The 27,469-nt window shown below is 39.5% G+C and overlaps 3 protein-coding genes across 9 annotated transcripts in view; all 3 read left to right on the top strand.

Moving 5' to 3' along the window:
- Window positions 1-50: 50 nt before the first annotated feature.
- Window positions 51-9,423, top strand: atp6v1c1b (ATPase H+ transporting V1 subunit C1b). The gene is made up of 13 exons (XM_069696596.1): window positions 51-209; window positions 1,620-1,800; window positions 1,913-1,980; window positions 2,167-2,252; window positions 2,418-2,512; window positions 2,810-2,901; window positions 3,489-3,587; window positions 3,962-4,030; window positions 5,960-6,052; window positions 6,765-6,858; window positions 7,217-7,314; window positions 7,427-7,550; window positions 8,515-9,423. The coding sequence occupies exons 2-13, from the start codon at window positions 1,669-1,671 to the stop codon at window positions 8,611-8,613; spliced, it is 1,149 nt and encodes a 382-aa protein (XP_069552697.1). The 5' UTR covers window positions 51-209; window positions 1,620-1,668; the 3' UTR covers window positions 8,614-9,423.
- Window positions 9,424-10,457: 1,034 nt separating this feature from the next.
- On the top strand, window positions 10,458-13,480 carry LOC138619805 (brain and acute leukemia cytoplasmic protein). The gene is made up of 3 exons (XM_069696583.1): window positions 10,458-10,787; window positions 11,009-11,133; window positions 11,999-13,480. Exons 1-3 carry the CDS (start codon window positions 10,649-10,651, stop codon window positions 12,119-12,121), a joined length of 387 nt encoding a protein of 128 aa, XP_069552684.1. The 5' UTR covers window positions 10,458-10,648; the 3' UTR covers window positions 12,122-13,480.
- Window positions 13,481-14,161: 681 nt separating this feature from the next.
- The window catches only part of spire1a (spire-type actin nucleation factor 1a), a 28,687-nt gene continuing 15,379 nt past the window's right edge, over window positions 14,162-27,469 (top strand). For 4 of the 7 annotated variants that reach the window (XM_069696525.1, XM_069696515.1, XM_069696533.1 and 1 more), the window contains exons 1-2: window positions 14,163-14,781; window positions 18,896-18,921. In XM_069696525.1, coding sequence (XP_069552626.1) covers window positions 14,442-14,781; window positions 18,896-18,921 — 366 coding nt within the window. In that variant the 5' untranslated portion in view covers window positions 14,163-14,441. Of the gene's footprint in view, window positions 14,782-18,895; window positions 18,922-27,469 lie in introns of all 7 variants that reach the window. The other 3 variants (XM_069696505.1, XM_069696487.1, XM_069696496.1) reach the window with 2 other exon arrangements.

Raw genomic sequence — 27,469 nt, 5'->3', positions numbered from 1 at the left:
GACTCGGGGGGTCACGTGACGGCAGCCCTGCGCAGCAGCATTTCGCACAAGCGCAGACCTACTCCTCGGATCAGCTGACTGAGCGAGATGCTCTGTTGAAGGACCTCTGATACGAGTACCTGCTATTATCTAAGCTATGTATTGGAAGCTGCAACGCTTTAACTGATTTACACCGTGTGGACCAAACGCTGAAGCCGTTAAACACATCGGTGAGTACCGAAAGGCACCGATTATTGATGTCGTGACAGCGCGAGGCTGCAACGATAAACACGCTCGTGTCAGCGGCAAGCTAACACTGAATTTAACCATGTATGAACCAGATAGACTGTGTCTTGGTGTGGGTCCATGATTTTTTTTTTTTTTTTTTTTATTTGTTTTCCTCTCTCTGAGAATCTCCCCAGAATCAAACATGATCAGTCGCGCAGGATTGTTGGTGTTGAATTGAGAGGAGGATCGGTAGTTAGCGTCTTCCACAGTAAGAAACTGGTCACATGACAGTCAATCAGCAGACATGGAGAACTGTCTCGTCTCTAGTCTGATGACTGTGATGCCATCAAACCTCAACCGTTCGGAAATTTGAGGAAGTTCAAGAATCAGAAGCCAACTGCAAGTCAAAATGGGACGAAAGAGCTGTATGATATGACTCAGATTCAGGTTGGAGGTCTGTACTCTATGCAGAGGTGCAAAAGTACTCGGAGAAGAATTAATAACACGATGTGAAAACGCTCACTTGCAAGCTGAAGGCATTCATTAAACATTTTTCTGAAGTGAATGTGAAAAATTAAATGAATTACTAAAAGTAATCAGTATGTAGAAATTTGTATCATCACAATTATTACTATTTTGAATTATTATTTTGCTGATGCATTTAAATGCTAGCAGCATTTTGATGTTACCAATTTCAGCTTCAACTGTTGGTTAGCTCAATATACTATATAACAAGGCATCATTTTTTATGTTGATGATGTATTTTTGCTTAGAAATCTTGATTTCCAAAATAACGAGTGACTATAACTAAGACAAATGTAGTGCAGGGTTTTTCCTACCACAATAACTCATTATTATTTAATGAGCATTTAAAGTAAAGTAATTTAAAATGGAAATACACAACTAAACTCCAAATGCAAGACTTGCATGTAAATTATAAATGTTCTTGTGTTAGATTTGTCCACCCTCCAAACTTCTCCATTCTATATTTGTTTAAGAACTAAATAAGTTTCTCACTATTTTTACTTGTTTAGGTAACACTAATGATAACATGTAGGGGTTTGCACAATGCTTGAAATCTTTCATCCCTCTATATTATATCACCATTTCATGTTTTTGAAAAATCCTCTGTAAATCTGTTTATTGTGAAAATAACCAGACAAGAGTCCAGCAAATTATTTCTGACAAGTCAAAGCACTTCATGATACTGATGAAAAAAATTCTAAATGACAGTATCCTCACTAATTTGCCCACAATATCCTAGTGCACCCAGAGATGCTAAAGGAACAGGTGCAGTGGAGGACTGACACATTTATTCTTTATCATCCTTGCCCACTCGAATTATGATAAAATACAATCTTCTTACATGGAATGAAGAGCTCCTCATATATAAACTTTTACTTTACCCTCAGGGACTTTCTCACATTAGCGGCTCAGTAAATAAACTTCCTGCCAGCAGCCATGACAGAATTCTGGTTGATCTCTGCTCCGGGGGAGAAGACATGCCAGCAGACCTGGGACAAGCTGATGGTGGCCACGACGCGCACCAACAACCTCTCCGCTAACAACAAGTTCAACATCCCTGACCTCAAGGTGAAACACAGCGTTCCTCTGTAGCTATGAACATGATAAGGAACGTATGGGTGGACGTCAAAGGGGCCATTATTTAGCATTTTGTTGATATTTTGTGTTCTTCCTCTGACAGGTTGGAACTCTAGATGTCTTAGTTGGTCTGTCGGATGAGCTGGCTAAACTGGACACTTTTGTGGAAACGTAAGTATTGCTGGTATTTCTTATATGGAAGAAGTTATCAAATGTAACGTGGCTTCTGTGTTTGTGGGGAAGTTGGAGACTCATAAGTTCTGCTTTATAAAGAATTAATGCTATATTTAGACAGCACCACTTAACTGTGTTTCTATTTGTCTGTAACTGTACTTCTCACCCTGTGTTGGGCCTCAGCGTGGTGAGGAAGGTGGCTCAGTACATGGCCGATGTTCTGGAGGACAGCAGAGACAAAGTGCAGGAGAACCTATTGGCCAATGGAGGTAATTACTGTTAATTTAATCAGACTGATGCCACAGACGCATAACAAAGTGAAAGTAAAGTAGAGCTATCAGCTGATGGCCACACAGTCATTAAAGTATACAAAGCCCATGGCAATGTAGATGCAGATGCTGATGACGTGTTTTTCTGGTTTCTACTTGTTACAGTTGACCTGGTCACCTACATCACCAGATTTCAGTGGGATATGGCCAAATATCCAATCAAACAGTCACTGAAAAACATCTCTGAGATCATCTCCAAGGTAACTTGGAAAATCAGCTAACATATACAATATGTCGAGGTTTGATTTTTGCCTTATGTTGTGGTTTTATTTGTTTATTCCATATATTTGAACCAAAGGGCATGTTTTTTCACATGACTGTGTTCTTGCCAAGGTTATTTTCCCTTAAATTTAAATTTCCCTCGGGGATTAATAAAGTATATACCTACCTACCTTATTATGGAAATGATCCTCACCTGAAGTAACAGTGAGGATATGTGTGTATACACACAGTATATACACACACATAGCATTTACCCTCTCCTGCTTGTTTTTTAGCAAGCGACTCAGATAGACAATGACCTGAAGGCCAGAGCTTCAGCATACAACAATCTGAAGGGAAACTTGCAGAATCTGGAGAGGAAGAATGCGTGAGTAATCGTGAAAAACATCATCAAGTCATCATTCGCTGTTTAAAAAAAGAACGGATGTAGCCTTTAGATTGATTACAGAAGTCATGACTAACAGTTGTACTTTATGTGTGATTATCTTATCACTGATTGTATTTTTTTATATGTTTGGAAACTGATTGTGTACAATCAGATGTTATCAGGTCTAAGTCTCTCAAATGTGGACGTTATTATTATTTCAGAAAGTAGCAGAAACATCTTGGCAATTACAATTAGTCAACATAATTTTCCTTGAAGTTAATTCATTAGAATTAACACTAGTATTATCCATGAACTTGACACAACAGTCATAAACAGCATCTTAACACAAAACACTGGACAAAATCATTTTTCCAGTTCTTCTGTTTTCCTCTTTTCTGACGCAGCTGTAAAAACAACTTGTCAGCGTGTTACCTAATTATAGTTCAGAACTGTCATCGTCAAACTGTCTAAATCCATCCTGATTTTTTTCCCAAGATGTATGCACGTACCATTTTGCAACATCTTTTGTATGTTTTCATGTTGCCTGACAATCTGTACTGTACAAATATTTATGTCTTCCTTTTTAGGGGGAGCTTGCTGACCAGGAGTCTGGCTGACATAGTGAAGAAGGAGGATTTTGTGCTGGACTCAGAGTACCTAATTACCATGCTGGTGGTCGTCCCAAAGTGAGTACACCTGCATCATTATCTGTGTGTCCAATGTACGGTCTGGTAGAAACTTTACATTTTTGTGTTGGGGTATCCATTGCAGATAAAAAAATGTACATTTTAAAAGATCTATTTATCGCTAAACAATTTCCCCTCGGGGATTAATAAAGTAAATACCTACCTACCTACCTACCTAATGTGAGTTTCAGTGTGCCAGTGGCTTCATCACCCTCATAGCTGAATACATTTTAGTTATGGAAATGGTCAGATTATGTTATTTAATGATTTTTTTTTCAATCGGATAATGTTGTTATTTTCTATCAGTCTTAAATCTATTTATGTACAGATGTAAAATGATCTGTTGTTATCTTTTATCTTTCCACCCTCACCAGGACAAACTACATTGACTGGCAGAAGACGTATGAAACGCTGTCAGAAATGGTCGTGCCGCGCTCCACAAAGTAAGTTGCCACTCAATGAAAGAATTTACAAATGATCAGACGAAAGAAAATAATGGTGTGCTTTTGATATATTTGTATTTCCATGAATGGGAGGTAGAAATATGTAAAGTGCTGAAGTACCCCAAGTGTCCCTTTTCTTTTCATTGTTATTGTGCCTTTTCTCCAGACAATGAGTGCCCTGGATGTATTTAAGAGTGTGATTTCTTCACGTTAGTGTGACTGTGACCAGACTCTTCCTCGCCCTTGTGTCCTCTTCAGTTGGTTTAGCCCATCGCTTGACTCTGATTAAAATTGGAAGCATTTCATGGTTGACCTGTGAAAAGCAATTGACTCGCATTAGAATAGAAACAATGTTTATGTGGTTGACCTGTAGAAAGCTATTGACCTTTCGTCAGCATGACCAGGTGATTTGAGAGCTGAGTTTGTGTTCAGGCTGTTTGACAGACCCGGCTCAGTGTGATGTGGTAACCTTGCAACCTGTATTTCCAGAGGAGACGTGGAGTGCTATCTGCTGAAACATCCTATGATCCACAACAGACATTTGGATCATTTTGGGCAGGAGGACTTCTCTTAAACTGATTTGGAGTTTTCTTTTTTGTCGTCATTTGAAATCACAAAGTACTTTATTAACATATTGGTGACAACAACTAATACATTTCTGTGTAATTTGAAGACTTAAGTAATGCAGACTCAATTCTAAATTTCAGATACGTTAGTTCATGGGAAGCCAGTGAGAGATATTTCAGTTGTTGTTGGATTAGCAACTCAAATTTAAAAGAAGCAACGGGTGACACCATGGCTATCAGAGGAAATCGGCTCAGTTCAATGAAAGCTGTGCGAGCAGTGATATGATTGTTCAGCCTAAGTAGTTACATACAGAATTCAACTTTAGTGAATGTTGACATGCGTGTTTGTGCTGTTGACAAGTTGCAAACTTTCTTGGTGGTACTGACTAACGTCCTGACTGCAAGGGAATGGGTGAGAATTAGTTTTGCTCACCGGGTGTTGCATGTTGGTATAGACCTTACATTGACCAGCTATTTCAGACAATATTCTCTTCTTGTCGCAATGAGAAACAACAACAACAACCACCAAGCTGCAACAAACATGCTGACAATGACAGTTTTTCATTTTCAGATGTATTTTTGGGCATTTTGCTTTTATTAGATAGAAATAGTAAGACAGGAAATGTTGGAAAGAAAGCAGAGGAATGTCTTGCAGTAAATGGTCCACACTGCTGGCCGGGATTCAAACCAGGGACTCGGGTTGCGCAAAAATGGAGATTTGGATCTTGCAATAAGGCTGAACTGCTTGTTTCTTTTCAGTCTTTTATGGGGATTTAGTCATTTTAATGCCAGGGCTCACCTCCACAAGTGCTAATGTGCCACCAAAACAAGGAACACAGGAATAGCTGGCACAAACGCCTCTGATAGCGTCTGTTTTGCAAGAACATATTAATAAATGTTTCTGTGCCACATTCTTGTATGAGTGGAGTCAGCAGTGACAGTGCAATGGAAAATGGAAACAAAAGGGAATGACAACAACACAGCTTCTGTTGATGTCTTGTTTTTTGTTTTTTTATTACTGTAAATATTTCCTGATACGAGACATTATAATCTATTGTAATGATGTAATCAATTCAACTAAAATGGGTGCAAGATGCCTTTTGATAAATTCAGCAGCCACAACCTTCATGTCATTCTGTTTGTTGATGATGGGCAACAATAGATAAGCAGAAAGGAGACTGTGGACACTTACATGCAGCAACATCACCACTCATATTTTACCCCAACAGCTGGTGTACAAAGTTTAATCTGAAGCTAATTTTGTGCTTATTTTGGTTGTCCTTTTGAATGTGACAGTCTGCTAAAATGTGTCAAACACACGGTGTGTATCCAGCTTTTAATACTGATCTGTCCCCGTCTCCAGGATGCTGTTTGAAGACCACGACAGCGGCCTGTTCAGCGTCACTCTGTTCAGGAAGGCAATAGATGACTTTAAACACAAGGCTAGAGAAAACAAGTAAGTTACTCCAGTTCAGTTTTACCACAAGAAAATGAAACGTTCAATGAGTTAATGTACAAGAGGGGAATGATCTGTAGAAAATGTTTTCATCATCCTGATTTTAGATTTTAACTGAACGCGTTACTGTGAAATGCATTTATTGATTCTTAAAACGTATTTATTGTTGCAATTTTAAGTCTTTCATTTTATTTAACCTACATTTTTACTAGTTTTACCTTATTTTCAGACTTATTGTTCTGTTTGAATGCTTGTCGATTTCTTTGGTTCTTTGCTTTGATGTGAAGCACTTTGGGCTGCAGGCTTGTATGAAAGGTGCTTTACAAATACAGCTGTTGTGTTGTGGTGTTGCACTGGAGATCTTTAAATTTTAGCCAGTTTTAGTCTTTGTTTTGAATTGTTTAGTTTTTTTTTTTTCCTGTGAATGATATTCACGTGTCCTTTGCGAATCAACTCATAGAGAGGTTAACAGTAGTAGTAATAGCTCATCACTGAAGTAGGCTGCCGTTCTACAATGGACCCAATTTTGCCGGCTCTTCACAGCCTCTCCAATTAGCATGAAAGAGGGAACCGGCCGTGTGTGTTGTATTTTAACGTATACTCGGGATGGATGTGTCTTTTGTCTGTGTAGTGGGTGCTCTAGTACGCTCCTGCACGTCTGTGTGTTTGCCGACAGTTGATTGCCGGCTCTCTGCTCTGTGTCCTGACCCAGGTTTACAGTGCGTGATTTCCAATACAATGAGGAGGAGATGAAGGCAGACAAAGAGGAGATGACACGTCTGTCTACTGACAAGAAGAAACAGTTTGTACGGCGGCTATTTTCTTCACAAACACAACTATTGACCATGTGGGGAAGGAAGATGCTAATGGAGCTGACTGTGTACAGAGATAGGGGGGGGGGGATCTTTGACTCCATACATCTCTGGTTGCAGATAATATTTGTATTTTTTTCTTGAAATAAATATTCCATAGTTGATCTGTTGCTTTGCTTACTGATAAGTAAATTTAGTTTGGTGAATAATAACAAAAAAACCCACTAACAATGCAGTTTGATACCCATTTCACATTATTATCTGTTCTTCTATTTTGAGTTATATTAAGGTTTATTTTTTATTTTTTTTATCTTTGTTTAAAATTGATGCCCTGCTTTCACTGTCAATCCAGGGGCCCTTAGTACGGTGGCTGAAGGTGAATTTCAGCGAGGCCTTCATTGCATGGATTCACATAAAAGCACTGCGTGTGTTTGTGGAGTCTGTATTGAGGTGAGAGCCACTTCCATGAACCAGCCTCACTAATGTACATGTGTGCATCCTTTAATGTCAGATTAGTTCAACGTTCTCACTGATTGATTTATGATCTTATTGCCTCATATAGATATGGGCTGCCAGTCAACTTCCAGGCCATGCTGCTTCAGCCTAACAAGAAGAACATGAAGAAACTGCGAGAGGTGCTGTATGACCTGTACAAACACCTGGACAGCAGCGCGGCAATCATTGATGTGAGTCTCATTTACACATTTGTGTTGCTCATTTGATTTCTTGCAAAGTTATTGGGAGGATTGATAGCACTCTTATAGCTGTATGGTACAAAGCTCTCTGAACACTGTATAGTGCAGTCCATCACACCATTGCTAACTGTGATCTCAATGCTAACACGTATAATTTAAACCTGCAGTGCAAAAGCCTACTCTGTCACTTGTGTTAACGGCTGTAAAACAGCATAACAGAAAAACAGGACAAATGGACATTAAATGAAATAAAAGGCTTCACAACTCCAGTGAAATGAGTCATTCCCCTGTCACAATTTGATCCATTCAGTCTGATAATATTTTGAAAGAACAGAAAAGCCGCATGATTTTCCTTATTCTAGAGCAGGGCTAAAACAATAGTTAGCCTGCTTAGCAGGCAAAACCCTCTGATGAGCATGCTCTGCCCATTGAGCTTGCTCAAGTTTACTTTTGAAATACAGATAGATTTATAGGTTTAATCAGCATTGTATAAACTCTTTTGGCAAGGGCTTGAATGTAATGGATGATCATTTATGTATACACTATAAATTTAATTGCAAAAAATTTAGGACAGTTTTAAGAAAAAACATTTTGCAGCCTGAACATTACAGGCTGCATAAACAAGACTTAAGGGCAGAATATTTGCAGTGGATTGCATTAGGCTGTAGAGGTGTACCTAATAAAGTGAACACTGACTGTATAATGTCCTAGTGAGCTTAAGAGGTGCTGGTTGGCTGATTTGTTGCATTTTAACAGAGCAGGGCTAACTATTCCCCCTGTTTCCATTCTTTATGCTAAGCGAACAAGCTATCGGTTGTAGCGTCATTCAAAGTGTCTTAACAATTACATTCAGAAAATTGTTGTATCGTAAAATTTTTCACAGTAACTTGTATTAAGCAGGAAGAAAAGCTAAAAACAATGATGTTGTGTGTATAACTGTGATGTCTTCCTCCAGGCCTCCATGGACATCCCAGGCTTGAACCTGAGCCAGCAGGAGTATTACCCATATGTTTACTACAAGATCGACTGCAACCTGCTGGAATTCAAAGTCTAAAAACATTCCTATTATCATCATGTGTAGTAGTGTCCTCATGTGACATGTTCACTTCTCTACGCTTTAATTTCGTTACGCTCCTGCCCTGATTTTTTTCCTGTTTTTCCGCCTGTGTTTTCATCCTCTTTTCTTTTACCCCTCATTCTGCTCCTGGTACATTCATGTCTACACTGAAAACATTGTGAGGAATCAAAGTGACAATTTGCAGGTAAACTGGTCTTCTGTTGTAAAATACTTAAATATGGACCTTATTTTTTTGTAATTTCCTGTTTGTACCACACTGTAAGCAAACGGCTTCTCAGTTTACACCCATCAGAATGGTTGACATTCCCTCATGGCATCAAAGCGATGTAAAATACTGTGTTTTAATTGCCCCCCCCCCCCTTCCCTCCCCCCTCATCCTACTTTGTTTAAAGTAACATGAAAGGTACACATGTGTGGGAAGTGAGACAAATAAATGTTTGTTAAATATAGTATTTATTTTAAGTCTCTAAAATCAATGAATATTTTTGTTTGTTCAGTTTTTGAAGGTGATGTGTTTTTAGCTCCACGTAAGGACTGCCTGTTTACAAGTAGATGTTGACCATTGTTTCCCCTTCTTGAGCTGTAATCCTGTGAAACACTGAAACTGGTCATTTTACAAAGACGAAATATGTTTGCTGATTATATGCGCCTATGATTTCTGTATATTAAGCAGTTTGAGAAATATTAATAATAGCTATATGTGCAAATACTGTATTGTCAGTATAACTGAGAATTGAATTACATATTTAAGATAAATGTGAAAATAAATACTCTATGTGAAACTTGTATACTTGACTTTGGCTTTTTTTTTTTTTTCATTTATAGCTACAGAATAAAGTTTATAACCCCTCTCGGACAACAACACTTAACTCTGGCTCGTTATAATGTGTGTAAAGATACAACTATTCTTCTTTTTATATGCTGTATTAATCAGTGTTTCTGGAGTAGATTAAACTGACTTTTAGGTGCAACTTTCTGAAAAGGAGCAATTTACAAAAAGCGTACTTACTGTTTTTATTAATAGTTTGTAAATCACTTGAAAATGCTTTGTAGATCACTTCAAGGCTCTGGTCCTGTGGTCATATTTTGTGCTGTGTTTGGAACAATATTTTTGCAGAGGAGTGTCAGTATGGATGAAATAGGAGTCAAATAACTACTCGCAGACAGAAAAAGGAAAGATGCACAAATATGAAGTCCTTTTATATACTACTACCCAGGAGCTCATTGTCTCAAAATGTACTGTTTATGTATGTGTATTCATATTAGTATGCACGACATAATGCTATCCATCCAGATGTGCATACAAAGGCACTTTTACAAAAATCACAAGTTAATTATATAATTCACCATTTTTTGCCTTTGAACATGGAGATTTGATGGCCTATTATAAAGGAGAAAACTCATGACACTTTAATTCAGTATCTATTAATTGTTTTACCAACATTTATGGCTGCATCATTACGCAAATAGCATAAATGCTATGAACAGCCCCCAGAAGGATCGGTAACAGCCAGGCAACACAAGTCTGGTTCTAACTTATTGTTTCTAACTGATTTATAAAACATTAATTACTTATCAATCATCAAGAAAGTCACTTGTCGCCACATCTATGCCTGATTATAAAGATTTCGCTCAATTTGAGTCTGAAAATAGCACGTTTCAAGAAAAAAGAAAAACATCAATTGTTTTGATTGGTATTAGTGCATATGTGCATTATGATAATGATGATGTAGCTGGAGTTGATTTCAATCGCAGCCAATCAGGGGTCAGACTGCGTGCAGCAATAGCTCCCTCCTCTCGGGATGACGCAGAGAGCTCCCGTGTGTTCATTGCTGGTCAGCTGCTGTGGGAGAGGAGCAGCAGCACCTGCCACTGCTGATGGAAACACGGAAGGAGTTGCAGTAAATTTCCGGGGAAGATGCTGCAGCTGTTGTGAGACAAACCGAGTCGTTTTTTTTTTTTTTTTTTTTTTTTTTTCAGGCCGTGTCAGCTTCAGCTACACCTGCCGTGGATGATTTTCTCGATGGGTTGTGGAGGGAGTCGGGCGGATGCGATCATCGAGCCGAGGTACCACGAAAGCTGGACCAGAGAAACAGAATCGACGTGGCTGACCAATACGGACGTAGAGGCCCCTCTACCAGTAGCAAACAGTAAGAACACCATCATCTTTTATATGTTTTCTCTGAAAAAATGAAAGATCACATTCATCATAGGCCACATTATATCTGAAATGTGATAAAACAGGGATCTGTTCAAATCACAACTATACCCAGCTGACAGAGCAGTTTGGTCCCATCTCTATTATCTCGCTTCTGTGTTTTGAAATCTTGTGTTTCAAGCAATAACCGAAGCCTTTAACTGTTGCCCTAAGATAAAGGCCTGGAGGCCAGTCTGAGGGAGAAGAGGATGGTGAACACAGGCACCCAGTGTGGGAAGCAGGCCCTCACCACCGCCTGCTCCAACCACCAGAGGAGACCCAAACGCTCCTTGAGTGATGTAGGTGCCACTGGTAGCAGCTACTGTCTGACTCCTAAATATGCAAACAGCCTTTGTCTATCCTGTCACACACAGTGATGCTCAGGATTTCAGATGCAGCGGCATTACATACTGCACCTGTCTTCTTACATTACTTCTTTATTGTTATTTGCTTGTTATTGTTATTGTTATTATTTTTTTTTAAATTATTTATTGTTATTTGCAGCTTTTAAAGGGATATCCTGCAGAATTATGATGAACTTCATAAGTAATTGGACTCCTGTTGTCAGTACCTTTTAATACACAGAGTGCAGCCAATTTTTTTTTAATCATTTTACATCATCTGTATTTCACTAGGTATATCCCACTGAAGTATGAAAAGTTGCATAAAACGTCAGGCAACAGATAAAACAATACTATCAATACTGCTAACAATACAATGAGGGCAGATTTAAGCCAAGGATAGGAGTCATTTACAAAATGTTAAATTAGACACAAGTCGTCCCAGAGTGAAGAGGAGTCCAAAAAAGGCGCAAATAAAAGATGATTAGCTGAATTATCTAATTGCCAACTGACTACTCTCATAATTGATAAAGCAACTGAGTTATTTACAAGCTGAAATGACAAAATATCTGATTTAACTTCCTCTTGTGACAATTTGCTGCTTTTGTTTTTAGCCAAATGTCAATGACAATGTAAAAACATCTGAAAAATAAATACATGTGACAATTTACATTTTCAGTAGCTCAGAAACAAAGACTTGTTTTTTATTCCTTTAACTCTCCACTTATGGTGCCGCTTCAATGACTCAGGTCTCAATCGGCCAATTTTTTCCAGGTGACATTTAAATGATGTGACATTAAAAATCATACTTTTTCCACTGCAGGCTACCCGTGACTGTAAAAGGAAGGCATCAAAGGAGGCGAGCACTTTGTCTAAGGATGGGCAGCCCGTCAGTATTAACAGCAGTGGAGACGCTGAACCTGGAAACGTGTGTGATGGAAGATGAAGGAAAGCCAAGCCTCTGTGAAAAGGGAGACGGCCGGAGCTGCGAGCAGTTCACCAGCCAGTGGGATGGTGATTTGCAGATGTGTGGTTGCTGTCTGCTAGTGACTTTGCAAGAACCTGGCTGTTGATCGCAGTGATTTACAACATAAGCACCTCCATATGTCTCCACCCAAAGACCTCCGGATGCTGCATCTTTGTTGTGCCATTGCATGTGTGAAGAATTAGAGTGGTTAACAAACAATGTTCACACTCTCCACCATGCTTTTGTCCCATGCTTATGGTGCCAGTCAGGGAATGTGTCACTGTGTTAAGCCAACTTTAAGAAAAAACATGATAATCACAATCTGCACATTAAATGTGTTCTATGTGGGGCCTTCCTAAACAATTTGCTTTTGGTACTTTGTGCAACTATACTCCTTTTGTTATGAATGAAAACAATAATATGGGAAACAATAATGATGCTGTAAAACCTCAGTCAATGCTAGAGGTGATTTTCATCAAGAGAACCTGAAGTGCTGTTTAGTAGCTGAGATTTGGAGGTTTGAAGCTTGAAGGCTAAAGACTGTCTTTTCCAGCCTTTGCAAGATAAAACACAAACAAAACAAAAAAACACACCCGCATGTGCCTACGATTCATCTTGATCTGAACTGCTCTTGCGTTAACTTTGACAGATTTTTTTTTTTTTTTTTTTTTTTTTTTAACTTTGTTCAGTATTATGTGTTCTACAGTTGTTGTTTTTTTTAATTTCCTGTTATGTTGTGTAACGGTACACTATATTATTTACCACGATGTGTGTAGCATCATGTCATTTTTGTGGCTTACACTGATCTGCATGTATATCAGTCTCATATGGATTCAGCATTGGTAACAGAATTTTCTGGCCAAACAGGATCAAAAGCAAGCCATTTTAAAATAAAACGTTTTACCTATTCTACACATGAATATACAAGTACACTCAGGAGGTAATTGAGTTGATGATCCCTGACCAGCAGATGGCGGTATTGACCAGCTGAGGTCTAACAGACTGTAAACCAAGAAGTTTGCTATCGACAATAACCACTTTAAGAATAACATTGATCAAATGAAGGATGTTTGGTTCAGCTTTGCTTGAGAGTAAATGATGGACAATCTTTTGGTCATATCTTGCGGTAAAGTCAGAGTCTGTCTTACGATTGTATGCTTGTGATTGCTGTTTGTCAAGAGTTTTTAATGATTTACTGAGACTCTCTGGTAATGATGACATGCGGAAATTAACTTTAAAGTTCAGCACATGGGATTTACCATGTTTGTTTTCATCTTTGCATTAAAATTGTTGATTTAAGTTGTGAAACCCTTAAATAAGTGATATGTGCTGTTATTTCTCAAGGCCAAAGCACATTTTATTCAGCAGACAGATATTTTGCATTGTCTTATTTTGTATTAATCCACTGAAGTGCCTCTATAGCTACCTTAAATATGTAGTTAAGCACATTTAGATTTACAGTTCTCTCATCTTCATTTACCAAGTCCACAGTAAGAAGAGCTGATTGCAGTATTTGTTTCTAAGTAGTTCCACAAAATCTTTTTTTTTTATTCTATTATTTTTAGATTTTAAAAATCTTTTTAGGCCTATCTCTAAAAAGTTATCATTTCATGCGCTTTGAAAAACAACTCTGCACTGTGACAAATTAAGCTAATCCAAGAGGGTTTTTAAATAGTTTATTTATCTTAAGAAGTAGGAGAATTCCCTCAACCCATAAAGGAACTTTCTAAATTTCTTCAATTTCCAAATCACCAAATGTAGAGAAACATGGTTTCAATAGACAAGAAGGTTGTGAATAATTGTTATCTTAAAAGTAACTTTTTGGTAGACAAATGTTAAATGTACAATAGGCTATTTGAATCTGAGATGTAGTGGGGTAGAAGTACGAAGTCACATAAAATAGAGTAGGCCTACCATAAATCTACTGTAAGTGTCTCCTCTCAACTTGGCCAATAATTTTAGAACATTTGAGAGCTTTTTGTGATTTTTTTTTTTTTTTCCATCTAAACTTTAGGTTACAAACCGGAAGCTCTTTGATTTAAAAACTTTGAATTTCCGCCTGGCGCAGTTGAATTTGACAACTGAATTTAACTCGACAGGCGCAGAGACCACGCGGAACGTGCCGTCGTTTGGCTGTCGATCAGAGTCGTTGGTGCTCTTCAGCCCGACAACAGAGACTGTACCGACAGCAGCTGGCAGACAAGCGGACTATAACTGTAACTCTGAAGCACTAACTCACATTTAACCTTTTCTTTTTCTTTTTTTCTTCTTCATCGCATGCGGTTATGATGGTGTGAGGATGGCCAAACGACCGGGGACTGACGACGGCATGTTAACTTCGCCGACCATTCTCCGGGATTTCGCCCCCGTAGACGTGAATATGGACTGCTGCGGCGACGGAACCGATGAGGTTTCCTTGGAAGAAATACTGACTCTGTACAGCCAGCCGATAAACGAGGAGCAGGCATGGGCGGTGTGTTATCAGTGTTGTCGGACTTTAGCGCAGAAACACCGGAGAAAAAGCTCCAAGACTGCCGGCGGGGCCTCAGCGGTCGTCTATCCGAGGAAGATTGAGGGACCTGGGGATGTGAGGATCGGGAGGGACGGGACTGTCAAACTGCACTTTGAAGACAGTTCAGGTAACCACCAAGACCACAAAGCTGTCGAAATGTATTTTTGCTGGTTTAAATAACTACGTAGCTCTCACTGCAATGTGTTCAGGCTACCAGCAACTCAGCATTTTCTCCATCACACATCACTCCCAGGCCAAACGAATGGAGCATCCCTACAAAGAGGCCATATTGTTGTGGCTGCCTGCTTCCAGCCATGTGGTGAATTTGTTTACAGGCGTCCGATGCGCTTGTTAATAATACATCATAGATCACTGCATAGCTGCTGGGGATCACACAGACCAAGAAAGCTGTAGTATCAATTATTTACCGTCAGGGTTTCATCTCCCGACACTGATATTTGCAGTACAGACATGGTTCATATTAGTGCTTGATTTAGATAGGCTGCTGTGTTTATGTGTGAAATACTCCCTCAAGCAGTCGAAGTAAACATGTCATGTATTGAAATTGCACAGGACCCTGGGCCAGAGCACAACAATTTAGCCAGCCTAAAAATCTGGCAAAAAAAACCCCCCAAAACAAAGACAGCTGACTCATAGAGCAGCTAACTGCCCAATTATCTGTGTTGTGACATTTAGATAAAGGCACAGATTTTGGGGTCAGTGGCCAGTAATCCTCTTCAGAGCAGGTGCTTGCGATTGGCTGCACTCACCTGAGGGACATGTTAACCCAAGGGAAATCTAGTTGGATAAACGTATACAGGATACATGGGCTGCATAAAGTAAATCCGTTCAGTTTTGGTTTCCTGCAGGTTTGTGTTCCACTGTGACTCGAGCTAAAATGATTAAGAGCTTGATTAGATTGATGACACCATATTATCACAATACGTAGGTCAAGATATGATGTTGCGATTTTAAACATCTACTGCAATAATACAAACTGCGATTCATCACCTTTTTTTCAGCTGCAAATTACAAGGGAAACTGTGTCAGCCTCTGCTTTATCTCAAAGTTTTCAGTCTGTTTATCTCATTTCAATTCATTTTTTATTGCAGCAGGGCTGTCACGTAGATAGACTGACCAACACTGTCATAAAAGTTGACCTGACAAATGTATATATTTATATCATAAAATATTGATATTTGGCATTCGTGCCCGATTTTTTTTTCTCCCCCGACCCAGTTGGCTGCAATTTAGATAATCCTCAAAATAATTATTTAACAAACATGCCCCAATTTTACTGGTTCTGATGAATTTTGACTACGTGCCTGTTTTCCTAGTCGTCTGTAACAACAAGTTGAAATCCTTTTTGTTTTGGATTAAACGAGTATGGTAAAGATGCCACCATGGGGTTTTCACGATTTTTCGACTCCTTTTGGAATAACTGTGTAATCAAAATAATATTAATTTGCAGCCTTAATTTACCTGAAAACTGATTACCTGTCTGGCTACATGCACAGAAATAGGCAGCTAATGAACTGTATCACAGAGTTTCAGTCTTATTGATTTGGACTGTGCTTTTTCTAAATATAGTTGGGTATCAATTTACCTGGGATGAAACTGAAAACGGTCAACTACTGGAAAAAGCTACTATTACACTGTCTCTCCAAGACCACCTGGTACCTCCAGTGTCAGATCACTCAGTGTAATGAGTGAGAATTATAAGTGAGCCTCTGTAAAATACTTTAAAGCAAATTTTCTATTCAAAGGGGTGGCTGGCAAAGCTTGTTCCAGTACACCAATTTAGGTGCCTAAAAAAAAAAATGTGTTCACAATGTCTGAAAGCCTTGTGGCCTTTAGCTGCATTCCATTAATATGTGACATGAAGTTGGGTGTGGGAGGAGGAGGTGTGTTTGTCAGCACAGCCCCGGGTACTGAGGTTATGTTCAGTCTCTCCTGGGAACCTGTTAGCCACCCTTCTTCATTTCCCCCCTCCCCTGTTGGCTCTCTTGAATTAGCCCCTCAGTCCAGCTTTGCTTCATCTTCACTGGTAAAATTTACTGTTTGAAGATGTGACACTCGCAGACTAAACGGATTCAGTCACGGCTGCCGAGCGTCTTTACGCCACCAAAAATAAAACGAATGTGATGATTAGATGAGTAGACTTTAGTAGTCTGGGTACAGATGAATTTGGAGATTATGGGCAGAGTCCCTTGCTGTTCCTCTGGCTAGTGGCTGAGGTATTTTGAGACAGCTAGGCCCTGTCCTGATTCTTATTAGGCCTGGTGATGAGAGAGACATGAGACATATTAAGCTTCCAGTAGCTCAGCAGCTAGTGTAAGAGGTGACCACCCCAGCAGAAAATCAATGCCTTTGCAAGCTGCAATATGGCCTAAACCTGAGTCAGCGACAAGGTGGCATGATTTGGCCGGCAAACAGCGTGTCAGCTCTGAAACCTCTCCGGCTGTGATATCGCCCTGCATAAAGATGTGGGACGGCTGCTGGTGCCAACCCTCAAGCAATCACAGCCAGGGAGGAGGTGTTTATTTTTGTACTACATAGCAAAAACAATCAGACTAATAAGCAGCACAAAGTCAAGTCTTATTTTAGGGTGAATTGATTCGAGATGCACTCCTGTTGCAGTCAGATCAACTCACAGGGAGGATGGTGGACTATACACTTCCACTTCCAGAAGGGCTGAGCCTGAATACTGAATCCAGATGAGATACTTGTTTAATCCAAGATTTTCAGGGATTCATACCTACAGTACAGAAGTATTTTTGTATTTTATTTCTATTGAATTGCAGGGTAAAACTTTTCAAATTCAATCAGAGAAAATATCTTGCCATGTTCCAGTCTGAAAACCCTTTCAGCAGCCCAGAGGTAGATATTTTTTTCACTAGTGCATAGCGTCAGGGTGACACTACGCACTGCTTTAAATATGTTCACTGAGATTTACTTACCATGGGAGAGAAAAGGGCCCCGGCCAAGTCACCTCTCCTTGGCTGGGGCAAATAGAGGACCTAGTGTTTCCCCCATGAATGTTTTTTTTCTCTTCAGTCTGTTTGCTGCAATTTATAGTGACCTGCATAGAGTTGTGCAGCCATATGAAACAAGTATTTTCCATGGATGCCTCTTAAAGTGGGTAAACCAGTATTTTTAAATTACATAATTATTTTGTCAGTTGATGAACTGTGGATGAAAATAGGACCAGTGTTAGTAATCGGAAAGACGGCTAACGTGCACCGACCTAATTTTACACTGTGGACAGATGTTAAAGTTTGCTGCTCTATCACTCTATTTGTACTTTAATCCCTGACCTCACTCTTACCAGCATTTATAGTATCCTTTATTTAGATCACTAGCTCCAGTGATTGGCTGTGAAATGTTGAAATTAGAGCTGTAATGATTAGCCTGGTAATCAGTTATTAGACTGACAGAAAATTAAATGTTTTAATAATTCATTTATGGCTAAATTTGATAAATTTAAGTAAAAACTACCAAACATGAGAAATTTTCATTTAAACGTGCTAATTTTCCTTGTCTTATATTCGCACAAGTGCAAAGTCTTTGATGTTTTGACTGTTACTGAGACAAAACATTGAAAGATGTCATGTGGGGCTGTAGTACTCCCAAAGATGAATTAATAAAAAACAATAATCAGCAGACTAATCATAAATCAGAGTCATTGTTAGTGGCAGCCAAGGCAGAAATTAATGGCATGGACTTAATGGCAAGGTCACAGTCAGGGCTGAGGTACCGTTTGCTTTATTTTGACTTCACAGTTTGAGATGGGTTTCCATGGAAACGATGAGAGGGCAATGGTTGGGTGTCTGTCTTCGGAGTATGAAAGAACAACCCCATTACTACCACCAGCCCCCGGTGGCATGTTTAGACACCTCATTGTGCCTCAGGCAGTATTCAGGCAATGTGCAGTAACTGCAGAGAAAACACTCATTTAGTCACTCATTTGCTTTGCAGCAATCATTCTCTTCAGCTCCTCCTGTGTGGCAACATGTAGTCTCCATTCTCACTCCTAACACATTCATGTAAATATTTTATCTTCTGTAACACAATGTGACGAGTGTGTTCGCTTAAAAATGTCTTGCCTAACTACATTACATCAATATGAATAATTAAGAGGGCGTTGTTTGTCTTTCTGATTGTTACAAGCATCTACTTGCACAGTGAATAACCATCCTCATTGTTTATGAATAACTCTCCTCTCTGCTCTGTCATTACAGATAAATCGTCCCCCACGTCATTTGAGGTGAGTTCACGTCAGACTCTCTGGAGTCACTCAAAGTTCAGATAATGAGTTTTTCTTGTCACTGAGTGCTGGTAGAACAGTTTTCAGGCTTTCTATCCAGCAGTTTTATGTGTTACCCTCTGGAGAGAATATGAGATTTTTCCTGGAATGTTTGAGTCTTTTCACTTCACATCTGTAATTTACTTCACTTATCGTGTTAACGCAGGCGAAACAATTACAGAATCTGTTTTTATAGCTTGCCCACCATCTGATTAGTGAGTATTTATGCCACAAACAGGCTGCTGTGGCTGCTGTGTTGCAATACTGTTGACTCCAGCTTTGAGAAAAACATTTCCTCTCTATCAAACCAGTGCAAGAAAACCGTGAACATTAACGGATCATCAATGTTGGTGAGAAGCGGTATTTTCTTGTGTGTAGGTACCATTTTCTTTTTAGGAGCTTGTTAAAATCTGCTCGATCTGTCATATCAGTGCTGTGAACAAATAAATATGGCTCTGCACAGCAGGCACAGATGGGATCTGCTTTCTTGGATTTTCTTCCCTGCTTGTGTGAAGACCTTGGCACACACAAAATAAACTCACTTACCATATATCATAACAGCAACCTCATAAAGTTGTATCAAAAAAGGACTTGTTGCTTATCTGAATAGAACAAAACGCATGACATCCTTTCGCGTGTTATTGTCAGCGATTGAGTCCTGACCTGTGATGCACTAAACACGAGTGAGTGGGCGGGCGCTCTGTACAAATAGCACTCTTTACTTTGTTATGTGGTTATTGTGTCTACTGCACTTTAATGCAGAGGAGCACTTAAAACGGAGCGTCTTCACTCTTTGTTCGCGAATGCATTATTATTGTACCATCAAACATTATCACCAAAACCACCTGAAAAGGACATGTGGCCGGTGTCTGTTTGGCCAGGCGAGGTACGCTGTATAATGTTGGGAGGAGAAGTATCTCTGAGCTTCATCATGTGTACACAGACTAATTAAACAGAGAGTCCTCTATCAACTCCGAGTCGTCGTGTTGTCCTTCATGTTTGTCTTGTAGTGCATGTGATGCCCGGCATGCACAGTATGTGCGTGTTTTTACACGGCTGGGTTGGAGATGGAATTCCTCTTCCTCAGCTGACAGTTGACATGGATGAAATCTCATGGCTGAACTGTGGCCTCCCAGCGTGATGGTGCTCGCCACTGAATCACTGATGAGAAAATGCTAGGCATATTTGTTCTTCAACCTCAAGCGGCAACCTTCCAATTCTTTTACTTGGTTTCATAACACTAGCCACGCAGGGTCGCCCCTTGCATGATTAGCTTTGCTTCAAACTGTATTGATACAAATAAGCTGAGAACAGGGTGTGTTCGCCATGGCTGTGGTTGTTTCTTCGGAATAATATCTTGCACAATGTTTTTGTTTGAGTGCATCGTGACAGTCGCACAGAATCAGCTGTGTGGTTAAAACAACACGACACACCATGCTTTAAAATTGTTTTGAAGGCAAGAATTATATCTGATAAACTAAACCTTCATAGCATTGTGACCATACTGGCATGTCAGCTAAAAGTCACTGCTAGCATAGCATCAAACGCCGTCTTATTTCAGTTGTCATATTTAATTCGTATAAATATGTTTTATTGATTAATGTAATTCAATGTTCTAGGCTGTTATCATGAACTGGAACTATAAATTCACCCCGGTGGTTTTCCTCGACCTACCTGCATTCAGATCATTTGTGACAACTGATTTAGCAGTCACGGTCTCACACACGGTACGACCCTTTTAATTGATAATACATAGCACTGCTCTCACGATTTTGGCTGCAGTCCGATGTCCCTCATTTTTAGCCTCGTGTGTTTGTTGTGTCTCAGTCCCTTGTGAAAGTGAGTCATTCATCTGTCCAGCCAGCCTGTCAGTACCACTCTCTCATACCCCTGCTTCTGGTCTTCGGTGATAATCACTGGCCACACTCTTCCCTCATGTACACTGTAGGACCTGTGATAATCATCGGTAATGCCAAACAACATTTTCACTAACATTAAAACCAGTCATAAGTTTGGCTTTCGCGGCGGTGCTCTGTCGTCATCTTTATCGTCACTAGAGAATATTTCATAAAGGAAAAACTGTGTAGGAGTTTCTGTGCACCTCCTGTTGTAGCCTATAGGATAAGCTTGACCTAGTTGTTCTAGATTAAGGTGAGCTTGTAGTATCCTATTACAGGTTTTCCAGTTTGCCAGAACTGCTCTCGTCCCTGTAGCTCATTTTGGGGCCAAGATAATTATATCGCCTGCATCATACTCGGAGTAAAGAATTGGGCTTTGAAATGGATCCTAATAGCCTGAGTATCAGTTTTTACTGTGTCACTCAGGAAGAAACTTAATGCAAGTTGTCTTTAGGTTTATTTGCTCTCACTCCAATTTTTTTTTTTAAGTAATATTCCTGATCTGTGTGACAATGTGACCAATGTCGTCCTTCAAACCCATTTTTTGCACATATATTTGATTGTTAGCCTCAAATTGAGTGGAGACTCCATATGTTTGCATGTAGACGGTTTACAGTCTCCACACTGCTGCTGGTTGAACAGGGGCTGCAAGTGTCCCTCCCTCCCATCCTTATACCAGTCACCGGCTCCTTCTCCACAAAGACGGTCTCTCACTCCTGTCAGCTTTGACGTCAGACTCCACATTTTGAGTGGATGAAACATGTTTGTATGGTTGAATGTGTTTTTTGGGTCAGTCGTCTGCATGCTTGTTTGTGAATTCAGACAGAGTCCCCTGGAGTGACACTTGGTTTGATCCCTGTATGGCCTAAATGTACCAGTGACCTTATTACATTACTGCCCGCTATTATCCAAATTGATCAATAGATTTTTGTGACCCTGGCATCCTCACTTAAAAAGCTATACAGTTATCAGATGTTGCTAGGGTGTCCTTTGTGGTTTTTGGAATAAGACAAATTGGTTTGTGTGCGAGTCAATCTTCTTTCTTCTGTCACAGAAGCTGCCTGTCAGATCTATGTGGTGTTTAGAGTCACTGTAGGTTTAGGTTCTGACAACAATTGATGTCAAACTCTGTCAAAGGAAGTTGGTTATTTTTCAGCTTATAACTGATGGCTGAAATAAACTAGACTCTGTAGGTTTGTTCTGATGGGAGGATGTTTATGACGCATACAATTATAACCGCCCTACGGTGTGCATGAGGCTATTTAACCTTGAAACAAGGATTCTTCATATCACATGTGTTTTCAGTGTTTGTGTGGCAGTCTATGCTTAGTTTTATCTTCAGGTGCTTTTTCTTTGAAAGGATTTTCTCTATCTTACCTGCATCTAGAACATCTGCTTTCATGCTTGTGATGGGTTGAAATGAGAGTTTGATGCAGAGAGACACATTTTCAGGCCTCAGTGATTTTCAGTTGATTTTATAGATGAATGCAAACTCAGCAGTTTTTGACCATCAGATACGAAAGAGCAGCATCGAGTTCTGTCCCAATATGAAGTATCATAGTGATGCTGCAGACGGGAGGAGACTGAGCATCTGCTCCTGCAGCGCAACACCTCTAGATTTAGCTCTGGTTATGTAACTGTCTGTGTTATGATGGCTTCGGTCTTCTACTACTGCAAATGCTGCAGGCCGCTCATCTGACAGTTCGTGAACTCGGACGGCCTCAATGATGCCTTTAGTTGCAACCGCAAAGGCAAGAGTATGACCATGGTAACTGTGATCCAGATATGATATCAAGCCAGCTGCTCTAGTCTGTAAGAACAGAATTAATATGGTGTATTTATAAGGTTAATGTATTTTTTACACCTCATACACATTGTTTACACTGACACTTCATACATACATTCAAGTTGCCTGTAATAATGGAGACTGAAATGTTGCGATGTATCAGTTGTATCACACATTGGCACACGCAAATTCTTCTGCTTTACAATTTAGCAGATTGTACAGTTAAATAATGACAATCGAGGGATGGATATTTACATTATAGTTTTAAGATTGTGTATAAACTAGCTGCAGGACTCAACAGCTCATAAGCATGGCTTTTTTTTTTTTCTTTCTCATGAGCTTGTGTGCGTGTCCATGCTGCTCTTTAACACAAACAACTCATTCTTTGCCCATCTGCGTACGAGTTGACTCACTGATGCTTCCCCGACCACGGTTGCTCCTCTTGTGCTGCTTGTCAGCTTATATAACTGAGAATATATACGTTTTCTCATCGTCCTGTTTTTTTTTTTTTTTTTTTTTTTTACGATTATTTGTTCATGCAGTTTGCCCCTAACCTATTCATTCTTCTATTTATCAAAGGCTCACCGATTCAAAAAAATTCCATTTGTTATAAACATGCAGTGCACAGGACAAAAGACTAATTTTACTTCCTTATTTTAACCTCCACCTTGGCAGGTTTAGTGATTTTGCAAATTATTGACTTCTGAGTTCTGGCCAAGTAAGCAGCACACACAATAAAGCACCCCACTAAGTGTTAGCACACAGCCATGGGGCTCCATGGGTCGCAGACAACATTTACACTCATTAGCGACCAAACTCACTTGCGTAACTGACCTGTTTGACCACAGTATGTTCTTAATTATGGGTCCTTTATTACTGTGTTTGGTCATCAAATGGCGAGAGTTTCCTAAGTGTACAACATGACCCTTTTCAACTGATTAAGTGGAAAAAAAAACAGTTTTAATTTAGGCTTGGCTTAAAGTTTTAACATGTTTGTGTGGGAAGAGTCAAAGCCACTTTAGGCATGTCATTTTTAATTTAAATATTTTCTTGAATATACATAGTGTTAGCCATGAAGTTTTGTGAACTCGCTCTGAAAAAAACAGTTCAGGAGTTAAGATGACATCTGTGAGTATTGGCCACATCCGTTTTTTCAGGAGACAAAGGTTAGTCATGAGTAAAAAATTCTCTTCCTGTTCGTCACTGATTCTCAAGACGATGTCCGAGACACGGGAGAAGAAGATTCTCTACTCTAAAACATCTCATTGTTAGAAAACCTGAAGCATTTCCTTCTGGAGGCAATGTTGTCATGCCTTTTTGTTTGTGAAGCGTGAGAAAAGTTGCGTCTGAGAGAAGCTGCAATACACCCTTAATTGACTGGTGATTCATGTATGCGTGTGTTTAGTAAACTGCGAAGCCTGTTTTAGAATTGAAGCTGAATTTACATCCTGCGATACTATTTTTTGCTGTAACACCCAGATGACTCATCCCGCTACATCACCTAAAACGCATATGAGCATGTAGGCGACGTCCTGTGTTACCTATCGTTGGCTAAGACCTCACTGATGGGAACATATGTTTGTTACATCCACCTCTGCTGGATGGAGCCAGGTTTTAGTTCGTGGTTTTCTATCAATCGTCTCAGCCCATGCTTTAAAACCCAGCAGGGGATTTTCTGGCTTGTATTACCCAACTGTGTATCCACATACTTGTTCCCCCTCCTCCTACTGCTGCTCCTCCTCTGCTTTGCCTCCCTGCCTCATTACTCTGAGTCACAAGTCTTCAAATGAGATTTGGGATGTGCAATTGAAAAAGACCAAGCTGAAATGTTTGGTTTTTTTCCTGTTCTGCCCCTCAGTCAGCCTGAGTGCTGGTTCTCAGTACTTAAGATGCTTCTTCCCCATTCCTCCTGACAAAAGGGAATTCTGAAGCTGTTACAACACTGACATGTCGCTGTTACAACACTGACATGCTGGTGGAGTTACCCAGCCTCAACTTGTGTTTTGTTAGCCATTTATGTCAGGACTTTATTTGGCAAAAAGAGTCCAAGCTGTCATTATTCATGCTTTGGAGTGTTAGAACCACGGACAACGTAAAACAGATGACTGAGGGCTTTAATTAATAATGTACTAAATTATGATGTATTAAACAGTGAGCCATGTGGGAGTTAATTATCAGAACCCATTTCTGTGTTGGCTGGGAAACTGGGTTTAAACTAACTGTTTTCTCGCTCTTCTCATGACCTGCTGGTATAGCAAATGCTCCTTAATTGGAAATCTAGTCTACTGTGATACAAGAGGATTTTACGCACATCTTCAGTTTACTCCACGTGGTCCAACATAAACCTTTGCATCATTGTGACCCATGAATGAGACCCCCGGGACGGTCTGTCACTCTGGCATTCCCTGGTCTCTCCCCGTCCACTACAGTGCGTGTTTTACTACAGATGGATTATAAGGTTACATAATAAGACACTAAGGAAGAGGATATTCATTTTGGCCCTGGAACAGGATTATCAGCCACACACGGAAATAGTTGCTAAATGATAACAGCGTAGCACCACAAAGCTGATCTTTGCCCACAAAGAACACAATCAATCGGTTAGTGTTGGGAAATTCAGAGAGCCTGCCGCTACTTTCAGGGTATTTTAAGTAGTGTTAAGTACTTTTTTTTTTTTTTTTTTTTTAAGAAGACGATGAATAGAGAGCCAAAGAAAACTGTCAGTCGCAATAGTTATCTCAAAGAAAAAGTGTTGCATGGCAGTTTCTAATGACCCAAATTCAGAAACAACTGGTGTGAAGACTTGTTGTATTGCTTAATAGTTTTAAGCAATTTACTTCTTTGACAGTCTGAAAATAATAAACAAATATCTACATTCTTGTTCATTCTAGTTTTTATTCTTATTGATATACATTAATTTTCCAGAATTTCAAGGCTCTGAGAACAATCGACTCATCTGGGTTGGACATGAAGTGTTATTATAGCTTCTCACATTTTTATAGACAAAGATGTAGACCCAGGCAAAGACCCTTTTAAGTCAGCCACTGTAGGACTGCGTCTGTATATTAATGCAGAGAAACGGATACTTGTTATGATTATGATGTATAATATGTAATTATTGACAAGTCCAGTAGTGGGTACCAATTTGCCTCAAAATCTGAATGGGATAGCAGCATGGCATCTTCACTCATCAGTGAAAACAATGTGCTTTTGCTGATGAATTTTGTTTGATAAACAGAGGGATCAACTGTTCCTTATAAGGCGGCTGAGAAAATACTCATGCTTCTGAAGGTAAATAAAACATTTAAAAACCTGTTAGATTGCTTAAAAAAAAAAGTGTTGGAAACCTGAAAATGGGGGCTGTTTGGATTTACTATTCAAAAGAGGACAGTTTGACATTAAATCATTGTCAGAGAGAGAGCCAAGCTTCAGAGAGATCAGTTGGAAAAGCAATATATAAGAAACTTAGTGAACTAATCCAAACACGAGGGGTGGCGCTTCAACTCTATATGCCATGTGAATTATGTAATAATTGGTTTTTTCTCAGCTGGTGAAGTTAATGTACTCAAACATGCTCAGTCAACACCCTTCTCTTCCACAGAATACACTTCCAGACTCCACATACAGCTGCTGGGCTGTCCCAGGCACCCCACCCAAACACAGCCAGTCATGCCCATCAGCATGAGCTTCACCCACATCAACACTGTTTCGTTTGGGCACCTCCCTTTGTCAACAATGTGGCTCTGAAAAAGAACATGCAACACAATTAAGAGTTAATCCTTGTAAAAAAAATAAAAAAATTCAACATGACAACATGGACATAGGAAAACATTAAAATTGACTAACTTGAAAGGGAACCATCTTCTAACGAAAATGTATTCGCTTGCTGTTGAAAATTTACTTTTGAAACGTTTGAAGGAGCTGAAACACTGAAAGAAGCTGAAGTTGAAAAGGCAGTTTGATTGTGTTGAGAATTTGAAGTATGTTTTGAAGTAGTGTCAGTTTACACGTTGGTGCCGAGTTAAAAGAAATGAGTGCTCATTCTTTTGTACAAACTAAAAAAGACTTTTCCTACGTTTCATTGCTTTATTAGTAATTAAACTGAACACAGCTGCCCAGCCAGGCACAATGCAGAATTTCAATTTAGTACTTAACCTGATGTTTCTAAATGATGTTTCAGGTCCAATGTCCCCTGTAGAAGTTTTAGCTGATCTTCCTTCCGAACGCTTGTTGATTTGGGAGCAGTGGTTAGATGAAGTTTTCTGGAGCGCACGTGGCAACGGGACATGCTGCAGTGAAAGAACAGCCTTGTGCCATCGAATGCCCTGACGATAGTTGGAGACATGAGGATGAGTTTGAACGAACTGGAAAGACGTGGGTCATACCCTGCTTATTAATGAGGGGAAGCAGAAATGAAATGAAATCATCCCGAGATTATGGTAATAATCATGCAGAGACATTTTAAGACTGAGTGTAGTTTGTCAGCTGGAAAGGACATAATATTGGCATACTAAACAGCTTGTAAAAATTTCAGTGGACAGAAAAAAATATTAGTTTTTTATTTTACTAATCAAGCTACATTTGAAAAATCCACATTTACAGTGATGTATATTTATTCTGTTTGTTCTTTTGTCTTTCTATATGAAAACATTTTGTGGAAGGCAGTGGATGTCAATCTTAACTTTTTGTATGGATGTATATGGATACATCAATCCCTTTGAGAATATAGCTGTGATCAAAGGCTCTGACTACAACTGCAAAAGATAAACCGAACCCCGCACTGCTCTTTTCATCTGTTTAAAAATATTTGAAAGTATCCTTTTTC

This window comes from Brachyistius frenatus, unplaced genomic scaffold (assembly GCF_029030835.1).
Source record: "Brachyistius frenatus isolate BFR_SWC_R1_liver_20210118 unplaced genomic scaffold, ASM2903083v1 Contig_2, whole genome shotgun sequence".
NCBI classification, from domain to species: Eukaryota; Metazoa; Chordata; class Actinopteri; family Embiotocidae; genus Brachyistius; species Brachyistius frenatus.
Note: the sequence above shows the minus strand (reverse complement) of the source record. Positions and strands in the feature narration are given on the sequence as shown.